At 40.5% G+C, this 18,975-nt stretch overlaps 1 protein-coding gene and 1 long non-coding RNA gene across 2 annotated transcripts; one reads left to right on the top strand and one right to left on the bottom strand.

Moving 5' to 3' along the window:
• Window positions 1–2,898: 2,898 nt before the first annotated feature.
• LOC145438494 (uncharacterized) lies at window positions 2,899–4,282 on the bottom strand. The gene is made up of 2 exons (XR_013914950.1): window positions 4,141–4,282; window positions 2,899–3,461 (listed from the first exon to the last, which is right to left on the bottom strand). It is a non-coding gene; the product is annotated as an uncharacterized LOC145438494 (long non-coding RNA).
• Window positions 4,283–5,235: 953 nt separating this feature from the next.
• On the top strand, window positions 5,236–11,551 carry LOC145438493 (histone H2A deubiquitinase MYSM1-like). Its single transcript, XM_080315820.1, has 9 exons — window positions 5,236–5,611; window positions 6,448–6,628; window positions 7,096–7,191; window positions 7,539–7,689; window positions 8,601–8,777; window positions 9,828–10,026; window positions 10,481–10,596; window positions 10,814–10,922; window positions 10,980–11,551. Exons 1-9 carry the CDS (start codon window positions 5,338–5,340, stop codon window positions 11,402–11,404), a joined length of 1,728 nt encoding a protein of 575 aa, XP_080171946.1. The 5' UTR covers window positions 5,236–5,337; the 3' UTR covers window positions 11,405–11,551.
• Window positions 11,552–18,975: the final 7,424 nt, after the last annotated feature.

Here is an 18,975-nt window from a genome sequence, read left to right as displayed (position 1 = left end):
AAGGTTTTCTCGCTGCCGATCGTTCTGGCACGCTTCTAGAAGTCGCATGTTACATGGCCTAAGCCTTTATATGTCTTGGTGCGTCGTGGCGCGGTAATGGCCAACGCCGATATGCCTATACTTCTATAAATCTTTGCCTATTTTATCTTTGTCGAAGAGTACCGAATAATTAAGGTACTTGAAAACTTGAAATCGCGCGCAGCGCGAAAAAAAATCCCAATTGGGGGGCTTGGGATGCGGCAGTTACGGTCCTGTCAATACCTATATCTATAGGTACTGCCCGTTAAACTCTGGAAAGTTAGGGCACATTGCATTGAAACAGCAGTGACATAATCTTAGCAGTCTACTCACAACTTTCCTGCAATCCTAATTGAAGACTCCAAGCCAAGCCAGAGTATTTTATAAATATAATTTTTTTTCATAAATAGATTTCTCAATATTTTTGTGGGGGCCGCAAGAAAGCTAGCTGGGGGCCGCATGCGGCCCGCAGGGCCTCGGTTGGGAATCACTGGTCTAGACTATATGAGCCTCCAGATACTACACCTCTACCTAATACACTCCTACAGTCACAGACGTCCAGGCCCACGTAGGCCCACGAGTCCATACACGGCTCTTTGCCCTCTTGTTTCAAGAAATCGAAAGTGTCATCGGAGAACGCCCACGTGTGCTCTTTTTCGTACCTCAAAATATGGTAACCCTAGGCTAGACACCAACGAATATTTATTCGCAACAGAGTTTCTCGCAAGCAGAGCTTTTAACACAAAGTAACGAAATTTAATTTGATCCCGGCCAAGATGTCAGAATATCTGTTACACTAGAAACCATGAATTGTCTTTACATTCATTGTGATGAATGCTGCCAATGGAGAATGGACACACTCTGCCTATTTCCACGTCGTCGGGGGTTCTCAACTTGCCTGATATAACGGGCCGCAGATCTATATTAATATGTATCAGTGTTGGGTAAGTCACTACCTTCGAGTCACGAGTCATTTCGAGCCATTTCGCATTTTGACTCGAGTCAAGACAATCGATTTTCGAAGGTGACTCGAGTCAAGTCAAGTCACTCGATTTTTGGAGGTGACTCGAGTCAATTAAGTCGAGTCAAGTCAAGTCAAGTCAAGTCACGAGTCAAGTCACAATTCAAGTCAAGCTGCTTTTTCGAAGTACGAGGTATGATTACGTCATTGCATTTTGCTGCCTGTCTGAAATACATATTGAGTGGTCATTGATTCTGAACCGATGAACGAACATTTTGCTATCAAATTACTTTACTATAATCTAGTTTACGACAAAGTAAAAGCTGTAAGCTTCGATCATTTCGTTTGCAGTCAATTTATTTGTGAGAGAACAATGGAGGCTCAGTAAATCGCACGATCATTGAATCATTGGTCGCTCACACGGGTCATACCAGCGTTTCGCGAACAATCCAAACATATGCAAGATACAGTTGACCATTTTTATCCACACCGATTACCGACATTCATATGCGCAGATCGTGTGTATGTGTATCGAGTCGGTGTATATGCCGCAAAAGCATCAAGGACAAAAATAAACTACGTCCTTTCCTTTTTTTATCTATCCATTATATGTTGTCTGTAAAAGCTGTAAAGGAGGACGGATTGCCTAATAGGGGGACAATTTGGCGTTCTCGGAGGATCACTGGTCCAAAGGATCCGTTGGGCTGATATCTGCGCACCATAAGAGGCCGGGTTTGGTCAGAGAGACAGACGGAGTCTTTATTTCTTCATCCAACTGAAATACAAACTAACAGACGGCAATAATGGTGGTACGGTATTCGGTACCAGGTAGGGAAATCCACAGGGTGATACAGCTGATACAGCTTTATATCCACAGGGTGATGCAGCTGATACAGCTTTATATCCACAGGGTGATACAGCTGATACAGCTTTATATCCACAGGGTGATACAGCTAATACAGCTGATACAGCTTTATATCCACAGGGCGATACAGCTGATACAGCTGATACAGCTTTATATCCACAGGGTGATACAGCTGATACAGCTGATACAACTTTATATCCACAGGGTGATACAGCTGATACAGCTGATACAGCTTTATATCCACAGGGTGATACAGCTGATACAGCTGATACAGCTGATACAGCTGATACAGCTTTATATCCACAGGGTGATACAGCTGATACAGCTGATACAGCTGATACAGCTGATACAGCTTTATATCCACAGGGTGATACAGCTGATACAGCTGATACAGCTGATACAGCTGATACAGCTGATACAGCTGATACAGCTGATACAGCATTATATCCACAGGGCCGGTCGACTGTGGTCCGACGCATGCAACCTCATTTCGTCGCTTGTTTTTTTTTATGTTATCTTCTTTTGCTTTTCATTCAGTGTGCAATCAGAGTGTACTCTGGTGCAATTGTGCGTGGCCAATATGCACGCCTCATTTTCTACATCGCGCCTAGGTCGGGTGGGTGTCTGATTTCGAAGACGACTCCAAGTCGTTTTGACACCTTCCTATCTCTCATCGTATCGCAGTCTTGTGGTGTATCGAAATGATGAAATGATTAGCAATAAATTGAATTGAATTGAATAGTTGTTCTTCGTAGACGCGCGTATGATTTGTGCGCTTTTGATTCCGAGGTGAAGTGGTTGAAATCTGTGCGACAGTGACAGTACTGGAACTTGTACATAAACTGGGACATGACCCTGTCCCCATGGGGTCGTGGCAGTGATATGGAGGATCCGTTATCATCTGCCACATGAAATTGGCCCTGCCACATTGTGCTAAAGAATTTGAATCTCGAACGCCCTTAAACCCACGCGGTATTGAGGAGTATATTGAAATTGTCAGCAATACCTTCAACAACTACAAAATTCCTCCACTCACAATTGACAACTACAACCGCCATTTTGAAAAATTTATTGAGGAACTGCGGGCAGCCCTCGACACATCTTTCCCAATTAGGAAAGTCAACCGCAATGCAAGGCGCTTGAAATCGAAACCCTGGATTGGTCATGACATACTAGTTGCGATCAAAACAAGGGATTGGATGCATGAGCACTGCTATCTGCAAGGCACCATCGAAGGCAAAAAAGTGTACAAAAAATATGCAAACCAAGTGACGCATATGAAAGAAAATGCCAAAAAAGCATACTTCCAAAAAAGATTTGAAGAGTGCTCCAAAGATCCCAAGAACACATGGAAAACCATTGGAGAAATTATCAACCTAACTAAAGGTAATGCTCCCAAGAGTGCTGATGACATAGAGCTACTCGAGAATGGCAGCATCATCAAAGACCAGCTTGCAGTAGCAGAAAAGTTCAATCAGTATTTTTGCAACATTGGTCCGGATCTTGCAGCTTCAATACCAGACTCTTCCGATGACTTTCTCTCGTACTTGAGTCCTGGCCCTCAGAAATCCATTTTTCTTGAGCCGACAAGTAAAGGAGAAGTTGCGATCGTATTATCTGAAATGAAAAGTAACAAAGCAGTAGGACCCGATCTCATCCCAACTCACTTTCTGAAGCTAGCTATTGGTGATGTTATATATGCATTTTCTTTAATGAGTCGATACGTCTAGGCATTTTCCCAGATGCACTGAAAACTGCCAGAGTAATGCCAGTGTTTAAGAAAGGCTGTAAAAAGCTAATTTCTAACTACCGACCAATATCTGTTTTGCCAAATCTTGCCACGGTTTTTGAGAAACTGATTGACTGCCGACTAAAGAACTTTTTTGAATTGAATGCAGTACTGTCTCTGACTCAGCATGGATTCAGATCCAACCACAACACCAACCATGCAATACTATCAATTGTAACGGACTTTTACAAAACCATCAAGCAAAAAGAAAGTGGCTGCAGCATTTTTATCGATCTCCGCAAAGCTTTCGACACAGTTAACCACAGAATCTTAAGATACAAGCTAGAACACTATGGAATCAGGGGTATTGCAGCAACTCTACTTGAAAGCTACCTGGCAAACCGCAAACAATTTGTTAAACTGGGGTCATCAAGAACGACTACCAGAGATATAACTTGTGGAGTGCCACAAGGCTCAGTCCTTGGGCCGACTTTTTTCCTCATTTATATTAACGACATTGTTAATGCATCTTTATTCCGCACAACGCTATTTGCTGATGATACTCACCTCTTCATAACCTCCAACACTGTCGATGGTTTGCATGCATCTGTGAATATGGAACTCCCAAAAGTGTCGAGATGGCTCCAAGCAAACAAACTAAGTTTGAATGCAGATAAGACCGAGATGCTCGTTTTAAATAATGCCAGTCATAATTTCACTGTGAACGTCAATCATAAACAAATATCAATATGTGACTCAGCAAAATATCTCGGCGTCACCATTGATTCCAAATTGTCTTGGAAGCAGCATATTGAATGCACAATATCAAAACTAGCTCGGTGTGTGGGAATAGTGACCCGTCTCCAATCTTTGGTTTCCAGATCAGTGCTACAGACCATCTTCTTCTCTCTTTTCCACTCTCATCTGCAATATGGAATCGTAGTATGGGGAAATGCATGCACAACATTTTTGTGCAGAATTCGAACCCTGCAAAACCGTGCGATACGGCTGATCTCATCTGTACCTTTACGTACCAATTTATCGCCTTACTACCGTAAGCATCGAATTTTGCGAGTTGATGAACTATATCGCTTCGAAGTATCAAAAGTTGTTCACAAATATTTTTCCAATAGTCTGCCTACTGTGTTTGATGACTTTTTCATACCTGCTAAACATGTCCATTCCCATTACACGAGATCCTCGTCTAAAGGAAACATCTACTTACCCCCACCCAATAGCAACCTAACTAAGAGATCTATCGACAACTCGGGACCTATCATCTGGAATGCATTACCACCACATATCCGTGAATTGCCTTATAATAGATTCGAAAAAGCCCTACTTGATCACCTCTTGTCGTTACACTAACACTGTTGCCCTACCTCGCCCAGACATTGCTTCATTGATCATTTGCCACCATTGTTTGATTTTTTTTCTATTTTCCTTTAACTAAACATTTCTTTACAGCCAGACTGTTCAGAGTCAAGTGTACCTGTTTGATGCTGGTGTGATCAGACTAGATGACCTTCACGGTCTTATCGATCATTCCTATCTAATACCGAATACTGTGCACGCATATTTTCTCTACCACCATCACTGCCGTTTGTTATGTATTTTGGTTCGATGAAAATAAAGACTCTCTCTCTCTCTCTCCCAAATTCCCAATGCCCAATTTCACTATTTCAGAATAGCCTCAAAAGTAAAATTATTTGTGTGAATAGTGTTGGCATTTGTTGATTTTTGGACAAATGCTATTAGGAAACAATGGATATTGTCATTGTCACGGGAACAGACGAAGATGACTTGATTGATGTCGATGACTCGAGTTTACAAACTAGTTTGCCTCAGAAAGATAATGTCCACCTACCTTTCAAACCAATGAGTGATTTAGACAGAATTCCACAAACAACCGGGTCGGAAAGTGGATGGAAATCTTCCGTTATACTCAAGCGACCAGCGGTTAGCCGGCAAGTTGAAGCTGAAAATAATTCGCTTCCCCTATCCCTGGAATCTCCAACGAAAAATGTCGACATATCAGGTTTGATTTGTCTCTCAGTTTCACTTTGTAGTTCCATGTGAATGTTACGCTCCAGACTTGTACTATTTTCGAAACTCGTAACTAAAAGAAGTGGAACTAGAACTACTCAACTTGTTCAAACTCTTAGCTAGAGTTGAAAGGAGAACTAGTCACTTTTCAAAGCGCGCAATTAGAACTAAAACTACTCACTTTTTAAAACTCCCCACTAGAGTTGAAAGTAAAACTACTCACTTTTCAAAACGTGCAATTAAAACTAGAACTACTCACTTTTTAAAACGTCCCAAGCTAGAGTTGAAAGTAAAACTACTCAATTCTCAAAACGCGCATCTAGTACTGAAACTGGGACTACCAGTACAGTACTCAATTTTTAACGCTCAGAACTAACTAGAACTAGAACCACTCACTTTTCAACAACTAGAATTAGAACTAGAACTCCTCACTTTTCAAAGCTCGCAGCTAGAACCAGAACTAACGACATTTTAAAATATGCAATTATCCAACTAAATCACAGCTTATGTTATAGTAATCTAATCGGACATCAGTAGAATTTTAAAATGTGTGGGGTTTCGACCCCCTAAACCCACCACTTGTCTACGTCACTGTTAGAAGTGATCTGAAGACTCTTGAGCTAGCAATGGCTGCAAGAACGTCATACAACAGAACACCTGTATTGCGATTCACGCCGAACGATGTCATGTTTTCTAGCTGTTCAGCAACTAACTTTTGTACGCGCAAGTAGAACTAGAACTGCTCAGTTCCCAAAATGCGCAACTAGATGTAGAAACTGAAAAAAAAACAAGATTGGCAATTTGTACAAATATGTCTGTTACGCTCAGATGAAGGAGAAATCTTCGACGAAACCGGCGAACCATTTCAGCCACCGTGCGCAGAAAAAACAATTTTGCCGTTGGAAGTCTCGGAGGAAGAACGGGACAAATTCCCAGATTACTTCAGCGGAAAGACGAAATATTCGCCGCAAAATTACTTGACCATCAGAAACACCATTCTCAAATTATGGTTCGTAATCGACAGCATGGTTGGGCTCAATGATTCGAGTTCTCGAATCTGAATCGAGAATGAATTTTAATGATTTGAGTCTAGTAGTCAGATAATTTTTCAGTCCTTACCTTAAGAGTTAATTTATCAACGGCAATTATAGTTTTGATACTATTTTCCACTATGGAAGCCTTGAAACATCGATTGGTCGTATCGTAGCAAGCATACGAAGCATGTAGCACATAGCTACGTTAGTGAAAATGACATATCTTTGAATTCGTGATCAATCCTCAGCATTGTCACAAGTCCAATGAAATAGGTATGGTCGAAAAACGCCAAATTATCTTTCATGTTATGCATAACTGGCATTGTATACTTTCCTACTTGCCTAACACTCGATTCAGAATCAAATCACAACATGCAGTGGATTTTGCCTGGCCTTGTTCGATAGCAACACGTTGATAGCCACAATCTCTCTCTCTATTTAGGCAAGAACGCAAACCAAATCATGTCAACAAAGTAGTGTTGCGACCAATGCTGAAAAAAAGCAGTGGTAATGTCAACAATATCGGCAAAATACACAGGTAGGTTCAGTGTGACAAACTCTCAAATTGGATGCTTTGGTAAACTTTGTGAAATGAAAACCACCTTTCCAAGTTATGTGGATTTTTTGGTGGGTGTTGTGAATTTTTTGTCATTTTTTGAATTTTTAGTGAGTTTTTGTGCATGTTTTATAAGTTCTGTCATTTTTGTGAGGTTTATCAACTTATTATAAATTTTTTGTGAGTGTTGTGAATTTTTTGTAGGTGTCATGTATTTTGTGTGAATTTATTTGAGCATGTTGTGAATTTTCGTGATGATTTTGTAGGTTTTGTTGATTCATTGATGAGTTTTTTGTGTAATGAAATCCACTTGAACCTGTCATTTTCAGATTCCTGGAGTCTGCCGGGGCGATAAATTTCGGGAGCAGTTTTGTTTGGTGGAAGAGAAAACGCAGGAAGGCCGCTGTTTATCGGCCCCCCAAAACCCCGCTCGATACGGACTACAAGTTGAAGCGAGCTCTGGAGCAGAGAATGAGTGGGGTGAGCGAAGATCTGATAGAACTGTCTTTAATTACTCCTGCATAGAGATGTAACTCTAGTTCAGTATATTTTTCAAGATATTTAACTTATTACTCACATTACAACCTATTTATGCACACAATTATTGTTACTCTTTTTCCGTCAATATATTTGATTTGAGCTAGATTTATTTACTTCCAATTCATGGTACAATACTTCAAAATACTATTGAATAGTATATTCGTACTGAATTAAACCCGGATGTTTTCGGCTGACTTTCGTGAGGGGTATTCGTCAGCAACTAATAGAGGTTTCTAAGAACATTTTATGTCAACAATCATATCGCTCAATATGACGTGAGCTTCATAAAAAATTCGGATAATCCAAGACTAACAGATGGTTTAGGCTTGATGTAGCATTTTTTTATCGAACACTTTTCATGCCGGTTCCGTCATATTTAGTGATACGACTTTTGATACGAAATCTCCACTAGCTGCTGATGATTGCCCTGATTAGAATATTCGGGTTTATTTCTATAAGCATATATTATTGAAATATTTTTATTTATCACAAAATTTGTCTTAACATTGCAGTGCTCATTGTCTATATTCACTGTGTTGTGTTTAAAGTACACATTATAAATCGAATTACTCCTAACATCTGCAGTAGACTGGATGATCACAAATTCCCTTCGCTACACCTTTATCTCACCCTCACTCTAACTATGCATTATGCACGTATTCGTTGCATATATACATTTCATTTTATATCACAATTATATCATGAACTGCATTTCGCATGGTGCGTGCAAGGTGCAATCCAACCCTCTTGTGTAAAATTTGAATTTTGATGACAACAATGTAGTCTTTGATCAGCCCCATTTCTTGCTACTGTGATGATCATGATCATCAATTGTAAGATTTGATTTGCAGCGAAACCGTAAACGAACGGCCTCGATAACGCTGGAATTGCCAACGGCCACCAACTCTCTCGGCGGATACACGTTTGACCACGCCAACAACGTTGTCGTTCCTGGCAAGAAGGTTTCAAAAAAGCAGTCTGCAAAAAAGACCGAATTAACAAAGTGTGAGGAATTCGCTTCGCAAAAGGTCGGTTTTCATGTCGAAAGTCGTCAATTCGTCAACCCAATCTGTTCAGAGCCAAATTTCTAAATAATCTTTTCAATTTTGAATGTAGGGTGTAATCGGACCAGTTGACCCAGAATCGTATCAATCACACCCTGTCCTAGGCGGGCGTATATAGCAGGGTTGCAATGACCCGTCGTTATTTTTCGTTGATTCATCTTGATTTGACATGGAAAATGACTCAACTCGACTCAAGTCAATGTCTGTATTGACTCGACTCGTACTCGAGTCATGATGCATGACTCGACCAATTGATATGAGTACACGAAACTTGAATAAATCTCAGCCAGTCATATCCTCGAGGCATTGGCTGAGATTTATTCAAGTTTTGTGTATCAGGAGTGTTAATTGAAATATGGTCAAACTGTCTTTTATTCGTTTAAATTAACATGTTTGGAGTGAAGAAAATGAGTATATTAGGAATCCGAAGCCTTAGATATCACCCAAGAGTATTACAGAAGCGAGTTGAACATGACTTGAACTTGATAATGAACAGTGAACATTATGACTTGGATCCGGGCTCGAGTCTCAACACTATGACTCAAACTCGACCGTTATTCCCTGATTTACACTCGTCTTGATTCGGCAGTGGATTGAAAATGACTCGGACTTGACTCGAGTCAAAACTATCAGATTGACTTGGTACTCGTGACGTGGTTACAACTCTGGCATCTAGTTTGTCAATGTCATATATATATATATATATATTCTGCTTGAGTAGCACCAATGTCAAAAAGTATAACTAGCCGTGAGTCGTGACATGACTCTTGACCAGAAGATTGATTGCAAATTATTTATAACTGCTTATATTATTTACATTATTATAAAAAAGTCCCTGGAAGGGACAAGATGCATGCTGGCACGAAGCATAGGATAATGAAATAGTTTCTGGTAAAGTCTAGATAGTTACCAGCATTGATGCTACTCAAGCAGAATAGCTGTCATAAGTTGCTTTGGTTCATATTTCCATACACCAATCCCAATTTCTTTGAATAAAATCTCTTTATCTTATAGGAATGTCCTTACGACGTAACGGTGGACGCTTCTGCGATCATAGTAATGGACGTCCATTCACATTTGTCCACCCACGAGGTCATGGGTTTGATCGGGGGCGTCGTAACTGACATCGGTGACGGAAGGGTCAAAGTTCATGTCGCATGCGCTCGACCTTGCAAGAGTTCAGCTTCGTCGAGACACTGCGAGATGGATGCGGGTTAGATTTCATTTTCTTTGATTTCTTTCTTAGTATATAAAAGTTGACTTGCCTTTTCACACAAAACACTGTATCACGTAATTCATCTAGTTCTGTTAAGATCATATCAGACTTGGACAAATAGATAACAATTCTAGTTGCAACAAAATGCCGGAAGTAAAGTCTAATGGAATTATTGGTTTTCTTGTAAATGATATCTAGGAGAAATTTTGCCACAGACATTTGCTACTTTCATGCTTATGAGGATAAACTCTGGTTTGATATGAACTGAACTTGAGTGAATTTAGTAATTCGAATTGGAATCTAATTTGAAAAAAACAGTGCTGCCGCATTTCTAGTTTCAGTCTAATTTGGAAAAGCTGCCAAATTTCCAGCTGTCCAACTCTGTCTTAGGTTAGATCTGTATGGTTTGACCAGACTTGCTGCTCTTGTTACCAGTATAGTTTTGCTTCAGTGTCGCAGAGTGAAGCGTACGATTGGATCTCACAGCGCGGTCTGGTTGTGGTCGGATGGTTTCACTCGCACCCGACGTTTCCTCCCATGCCCTCGCAGGTCGACATCTCAACACAGGTATGCTTTGTGAGTTTTGTGAATTTTATGAGAATTTGTTAGGAAATTTTTGTGAGTTTCGTGAATGTTATGAATTTTTAATTCATTTTTAGCAAGTGTTGTGAATTTTTTGTGAATTACATGAAATATCTGTGAATTTAGTGATTTTTTATGAGTTTTGTTGATTTTTCATGAGTTTTTTATTGCGAGTTTTATCAAGTCAGAAATTTATATACAGATGGAAATGCAAAACGCGCACGATTCCATTTTTTTGGGCTTCATTCTGAGCCCTTACTTGAAACACAAGCTGCGAACGTCGATCAATCTCATCCATGTTGACGACCAAGGTTGGCGACCAAGTCTGATTTTATTGTTGAAAAACCAAACGTCCATGTTTATTGCAGGCAAACCATTTTCGATACCCCACCGGATTCTACCAGATCCGCCAAAGTTCGGAACGCCAAACCACGTCGACCTGACCTCCGCTTTACAGGAAATCTGTTATTCTGTCTCCGCCTCAAAATCCAGCCGGCTGCCCCAACTTATGGACCCTGTAGTCCAAGCTTCTTCGATCACGCATTTAGACAAAATAATCCGATCGATCGCGTACCATGTCACTTCCAATTCCGAGTCGACTCGAAACGAGGAACATTGCGACATTGTGATGTCATCGTTTTGTTTCGATAATGATTCGTACTCTATTGATCAGAATTTCCCGTCTTTGGCAGATCATTTTTCTCAGAATCACGAAAGTTGGAGCGATAGTTTTGGTTTGATCAGGTCGATTCTACTCCGAGCTTCCAAGGGAAGCCTCGAAAAACTTGAATAAGCAGAGTTTTCATACTTTTATTAGCGTGAACAATTGCGCATCGAATGATTCCTAGTTTTAGACTAATTCTACTTGACAGTTTTTAGGCCTATAATACTACAAGCTCCGACATCTGCGGTTGCGATCAATATATCTGTGATACAACAATCGAGGGGCGGTACGATGCATAATCAATTAATCATGCATGATTGATTGCTCTCTCAGGTCACACCTGCGTATTGTTGGGTGGCTCGGCTCTGAAGACTCGGCTCTGAGCCTCCCGTCTACCTTGTATGTCGCATTTCACTGTTACATTTTTGTAGTGTTATGTCGATTCAGTCAGTCAGGTTTATTAATATTTTCATCGTTTCAAAACATCACGAGACTGCGATACAATGAAAAGATAGGAAGGTGTCGAAACAACTTGGAGTTGCCATTAAGATCAGACACCCACCTTAGCCTAGGCGAAGTAAATAAGAGGCATGCACACTGAATGAAAAGTAATGCAGAGAATATAAGATGCAAGCGACAAAATGTGGTGGCATGTGGCGGAGGGCGAGGTCGATGTTAGGTCGTGGTCCGGTAATCCTGAAAACTGGCTAGTATTGATTTAGAAGAAATTGCTTGTATTTCGACTTGAATGCGGACATGCTCGACGACTGACGGATAGCCGGCGAGATGCTGTTCCACATTTGGGGTCCGGCATACTTGATAGAGCAATGCGTTTTCTTGTATTCAGTCCTGATCATATGGTAGTTGTTCTTCGTTGACGCGCGCGTGCTGTACTTGTGCGCTTTTGTCTCCGAGGTGAAGTAGTCCTTGAAATTTGAGGGACATTGACCGCAATGGAACTGATACATAAACTTGGCAATTTCTAGCTTCCTCATATCTTCTAAGTTTAGAACACCAAATCTTTTGAGAAGCGATTTATCAGTTGCACATCCAGGCCCCCGTGGGGCTTTGGCAATGATACGGATGATCCAATGTTGAAGTTTTTGCAGTGGGTCAATTGTATTCTTGCAGGCAGCACCCCAACAAAGAATTCCGTATTGTAACTTGATAGGAATAGAGAGTTGAAGAGTATCAACAGCACGCTGACTGGCAGAATGTAGCTAAGGCGGCGAAATAGACCACATACCTTCAATAGTCGTGGTTTGAGAGATTGTATGTGACTCTTCCAGGACATGTCCGAATCCAGTGAAACACCAAGGTATTTGGCATTTTTAGTGTTGGAAATTGGTTGGCCAGCGATGTCAACGGTTAGGTTGACGATTTGTAATGTATACGAATAAACATGCTCTCTCGTTAACAATTCGAACGTATACAAGATACGGCGATTTAGGTCGACATCGATTACTTGATGACTTCGAGTCACGAGTCAATCTGCTTTTCCGAAACGTCAAGTCAAGTCATTTTTGCAAAGTTACTCGAGTCAAGTCAAGTCATACGAAAAAGGTGACTCGAGAGTCTGACTCGAGTCGTCCCAACACTGACTTGTACTTGATCAGGTGTTACTTCTGGTAAAGCACTGACGATGACTACACGTTGACCACATCTGAACAGTATGCAAAGTTGTGAAGAAATATGACCTGGAACGTCACTATTGTCGGCAAACAAAACACGAAGTTATGTTGATACTGGTAATCGTCCCAACTCATTCAACACGCAACGATGAGATAGTTTGCCGCAGCGAAATAGGATCAGACAATTTCGCTCAGTGCTTCTCGACTTTTTATCACCGCACGTCACCTCTAGGTTCCAGAGATGAGCAATTGAGCATGGATGAGGATTAGGATTCGTAAACAAACGGATTTGTGAAATTTTGTCGGATTTGGATTGGCTTAGGATTAGAGTTTTTTTTCAGGGCGGATTAGGATCTGGATTGGATTTATCGATTTTCTGGGAGATTGATATGTCGTGTGGCGAATAGCGACAAACTTTATTCAGAGCAGTTATTATTGTACGTATGGTACACTACACCAGGGGTGGGCAAACTACGGCCTGCAACACCATTTTGTGCGGCCCGCGAAAGCCTCAAGAAACGTAAAAGGAATGATAAAAAGCGCACTGAAAATCAAATTACTGTGGTTACTTGATTAGACTTTTTCCTGATATATTTCAACATGATAACGATATTATATTCTTACCATAGCATTTACTTTATTTTATTGATGGCGCGATAGCCCGACCTCTCGGCGCATGCATTTTTAAAGGTTTCGATCAAGGATATCTAGTTCTAGATATCCCTGGTTTCGATTGCTAAAAATCACAGAAAGGGAAACATGAATGACTTAATTCGGACCACGAGTGTGATTTTAGATTGACAACACGAGCAAGTGCAGTTTCTGGAAAAACCGATTCGCGAGTGTGTTAGATGGATTCGTTCTTTGTATGTGTAGAAGTATTTATATTTATAATATTTATATATTGCAGAAGCGTACTTAAAAGTAACACTGTTACGATGCTGTCAGTATTGTGTGTCCTGGGGTTAAACCAAAAGTAAAATCAGTTCTAAGAATCGGGACAACCGACTTTCATCCCTAATATTGACAATGAGGACTACCAGCTTATGAATTCTCGTCAATGTTTCTGTCACCTTTACGTCATCAAATCAATGTTTGATTTGCTTCAAATATACAAATATTTAATATTTCCATGTCAGGAGAGATGACGTTGTGGTGACATCAATCGCAAATTAACTATACACTAACGGACCGGGTTCAATTCTCGCCGGTAGCCAAAGCGTCAGAGATTATCTGGGCTCCTTTCCCACCGTCTCGCTCGTTCTTGCGGCGCTCAGGGGCCCAGATACCCGATGTAGGATGGGAGGATGAATGGAACGAAAATATCAAGAGAGATCAGTCTATAGATAGACGCGAAAATATCAAGATCGAACACTATTACATCGGGCACTAAGGCGAGGTGGATGCCAGATTGAACTGCAGTCATTTCGGCATCGTCCCATCTGTTCATTACATCGAATATCGCATTCTACATTGTGTGTGACTTGAGCGAATGAAAATATATGATTGTAAGATCAGACGATTATTGTGATCATTATATACCATACGTACGAGTGGATAGTAAAATCGTAATCGATTGGCGATCATTGCAGACTTGGACAAATAGATCTTTCTAATTGGCTAATTTGACTAATCAATATCAATAAATAGCTGGTTCGTGGTACAGAACTTGAATATAGCTTTCAATACAACATCCATTGTAACAGAATATTTATTGAACTCGAAGACAAGTCTTCGAGTCATCGAGTTTAATAAATATACTGTTACAATCAATATCAATAATCGTCAGATTACATTTTCATCTGAACAACACACACACAATTTACTTGTATAAAATGCGATGTTATTAACTAGTGCAGCGGTTCTCAACCTTTTTGGACATGCGCCCCCCTTGGGGATGGTCGAAAATATTGCGCCCCCCCCTGCCCTCCCCCTACACTTTTCGTCATGTCTAAAAGATCACATCATCTAATACAGAGGTAGGCAACCTTTTTGCTAATCACGGCCTATTTCGATTACTTATGTAGCCCAAGGCCGCATTCCAGGGCATAGCCGTAATGAACTAACTGGACGCGAAATACCTAATCTGTCCATATCCGTTGCCGGTGAACTCCGGAGTCTGGACTATTATACTTTAAACAAAAGCCGTTTGTACGTACCGAAATCGCGAGTCGCAATGTTATGAATAAATGCTGGGATTGTTTATTGTCGCGCCGAGCGCGAAAATTTTTCAGATTCACGAATGAATTCCGTAATTAATAGTAGCAGTATCACATATTATTATCAAATATTTAAGCTCTTTTAGCCCATGTGATCAGATACACCGGTAGGGTTCATTGAGGGAGTGCTTTTGAAAATTTAAGGCGAGTCATAAATGATAATGCATCTTCGGGTGGGCCAAATGTTATTAGTCACTTGGTTGCATGCTGTTATTTCTTGACCCGCGATCAGGATTGTCGATTGTATCGGTAGTGGAAATATATTAAAATCGTCCAAATGTACCATGAACAAATTTCTTTCGTGAGGAGCACACGATTCCGGCTCAGAGTGAGAAGAGCGCTATTATATTAAAATCGAAAAATCAAGTTAAGTTGAATTGCGCGGAGTGTGAAGAAAATTTCAAGACTAATTAAAATCTCTAAAAAATTCAGGAGTGAATTCGTAATTTCAATTTGCATGTCCACGGATGCCAACACATACTACTTGAATTAGGTGTCAACGGTCGCACAAAATCCCATCTACAGCTACGTGTTGCCCTTCCCTGATCTAATAGTATAGATATGGTATGTCTTACGCCCAGTTTGAATCCGCATTCCAGTGGTTGAGTCTCATTTCTGACAAATTTCCCCAAACTTGTGGGAATTGCTCCAAATTTTCAAAGAATATCAAAGATTTGCTCAAATGAAGTTGAAATCAGCCTATACTCCGTTGAACGCGACTGCTGGAGTTGGAATTTGGCGAGATTTCTTGAATACGAAATAAATTTCATCTTTAACAATCGTATTCTCAGAATGATTGTGAAGCACATTCTTAGTCAGAATTCATACAGACGTGGTCAATTTCTCGCGCCCCCCCTGAGAGCTTCCCGCGCCCCCCAGGTTGAGAACCCCTGAACTAGAGCGAAAGGCCGTTAATCTAATTTGTGAACCGCGTTTCTATGCTATCATTTTAGTTCTAGTCTAATTTCTGGTTATCCTGAAAATGCTACATGCGAACTGTATCGTACGAAGCGAGCCAAACTTGGTGTACGCAGACATTTGCCATTCTCGTGCTCTCGACCTCGCGAGAATCAACTCTGATTTGATATGAGGTTGATATTTGTTGTATTTCTTTCTAATTCGGAATCGAAATAAATTTCAAAGTGTTTGCAAATCCAGTCATTATAATTCTAATCTAATTTGGAAAAGGTGAACATTTTTTGTTAGTTGACCCTTTTGTGTTTGCCTCGTTTGACTGCCATGTCATTCGTTACTGCGAAACCGTATTCGCGTGATTCCGAAATTACGAACGCGTTCTTTCGTCCTGGCCCGAGGCCAAAGCGATCTTTTGAGACATTCCATTTCAGCGCAAGACGTCCGAACTGGTTTGCGGCCGCTCACGACTGAACTGAACATCGCGCCGGGATATAAATCACGAGAACGCCGGTCTTTGAGCGTTTCTTTTCGACAGATAACGATTTTGTGAGACGATCTGCTGGTACAAGCTGATAAGATGGCGATCTGTAGTCATTTCAATATGAATATACTATTCAATTGTATACCTAGAGACCTAGAGAATTCTATTCATGCACAAGTAGAAGGAGCGTTTTTCAAGTATAAGTAAAAAGAATATGCCTAGTTTTTTATAACAAACTGTAAACTCTTTAGTATAGAAAGCATAGTTTAAAATCATAACAATTGAAGTAGCAGGCAAAATCTGATTGGAGTACTTCGTTACTAACCTCATCTGTTGCTGAGCTATTTCAAGTTCGATTAATTTATTGCAGCAATTCCATCGTTGCTGGAATAATATATGAACGAAAATTGAGCCGGTTTATGGAATCGGTAGCGTTCAGCAAAGATGACAGCTAATAACACACCCATGTAGGAGAGTTGTATGGGGTGTTATTGATTGTACCACCTTTGGAAGTAGGCCTATGGGTGTACTGTACAACGTACACTGTACAGTTTTTGTATTTATAGTCTAAGCCTATATTGAAGATCTGTACCTCCAAGAATCTCTTCAATACATTTCCAAATTTTAAGTTGCAAGTGAACCGCCGGTGCAACATAACTCTTCTGAAACGATTCCTCACAAATTCTACGTTTGATGTTGAGAATCGATTTCCGTGCATTTGTCTCTCGAGGGTCTTTTGGGAGCGGTGTAGCGCGATTCTGCGTCACAAAGCGAACCTACAGTCATTCCCTAGTGACGCACCAGTCGTATATCGTGTCGATGTGTTGCTAAAGTGACCGAAGAGCTTCTTGGAGGTAGAGAACTTCAATACACAATTGAATATTATATTGATAATGAACTACGCATACATATTTTCAGCGAACTCTCGTCAGTATCTCGTATAGAATTTAAAAAAAATGAATTGGTATCAACACTGTATAGTGTATACCAACATATACTCTAACCCAGTGATTCCCAAGCGCGGCCCCCAGATAGCCTTCTTGCGGCCCCAAAAATATATTAAGAAATCGATTTATGACAAAAAATAAAATTTATATTTATAAATTACTCTTGCTTGGCTTGGCCTCTGTAGTTTTTAATTATAGAATTGCAGGAAAGTTGTGAGTATAGACTGCTATCGTTACGTCACTGCTGTTTCAATGCAATGTGCCCTAACTTTCCAGTTGAACGAGCAGTAGCTATAGATATAAATAGGTATTGATAACTTTCAAAACCGGAGAAAAATCCTGGACAAATGGTAAATTTTTCCCACTTCGTGGTCGCTTGAATAAAAAAGAAAGAGGCTCAACCCCCGGAAAATACAGTTTTTATTTCACATAAGCAGGTGGTTGACTGAAAAAAGGTCAACTTTCCGGTCCAGCTCCCGAAATAGCCGCCATAGCGTTCCTACAGTGCTGACTTAATGTATATCAGTCGAATTTGGCCCTATATGTAACCAAAATCCTCAAAAAAGAAGACAAAATCTCAGAAAAGAAGATATTTGGGCGTCCTCCGAGGACACTTTAAAAAAATTCAAAAAAGATGACAAATCATCTTAAAAGAGGACGTATGGTAACCCTATGATAACTAGATGTTCAACACGTGACTCACGGTTGATTACGCCGAGATGCATACTGCTTAGCCGGCTAAAAGCAGCATAATTGGTATTCCTATAGTCAGGGCCGTAACTGCCGCACCCCAAACCTCCCAATTGAGGGGGGCCGAGCTCGAAGGGGGCCCAAAATTATTTCGTGAATTAGCATAAATTATAGAGTATTTTTTGAAAATTTATGCAACTTTTTCAAAAATTTTTCGCGCTAGGCGCGATTTCAATTCGCCACATATCTTGATTATTGGGTACTCTTCCCCAAGAAAAAATACGCAAGATTTATAGAAATGGGCATATCAGCGTTGGCCATGACCGCACCACAACGCACCAAGACATATAAAGTTTTAGGCTATGTAACATGTGACTCCAATAAGTGTGTCAGAACGATCGGCAGCGAGAAAGTCTTGGCCGTAAAGGACTGCTTCTATGCTGACCAAAAACTTCGAAATACCAAAAACTTTGTTATATATACAAAATACATATAGGTTTAATTGTCCATATAGGCGCCTAAATGACTGGCGCCGAATGTTCTTGTCTTGGCAATCTGAACCTCACAAGACAAATACCATCCCTCAGGAAAGAAAATTATATGCCAGTAAAGAAATACCAATACGAAATCGTGTGATCTTTCAGTTTAGTAGGTTTGGGCAATTCTACATTTTTTGATGTAGCAGACAGGAGGTCACGAAATAACATCATGAAAAGAAGTCATACGTAGGGGTCCGCCCGCCCGAAGATGTTTAATTTTACGGGGTCTGCAGTTTCAAAGACACCTCCCACTCAGCTCTACCGGTAAATCTGATTTC

This window comes from Botryllus schlosseri, chromosome 5 (assembly GCF_051294905.1).
Source record: "Botryllus schlosseri isolate E-star chromosome 5, Bs_hap1, whole genome shotgun sequence".
NCBI lineage: Eukaryota > Metazoa > Chordata > Ascidiacea > Stolidobranchia > Styelidae > Botryllus > Botryllus schlosseri.
This window is presented reverse-complemented; position numbering and strand designations above follow the sequence as displayed.

Coding starts and splice junctions, on each gene's coding strand:
- LOC145438493 (XM_080315820.1), top strand. CDS start 5,338: ATGGATATTGTCATTGTCACGGGAACAGACGAAGATGACTTGATTGAT. Junction 6,629..7,095: donor AACACCATTCTCAAATTATG/GTTCGTAATCGA, acceptor CTCTCTATTTAG/GCAAGAACGCAAACCAAATC. Junction 7,192..7,538: donor AATATCGGCAAAATACACAG/GTAGGTTCAGTG, acceptor TGTCATTTTCAG/ATTCCTGGAGTCTGCCGGGG.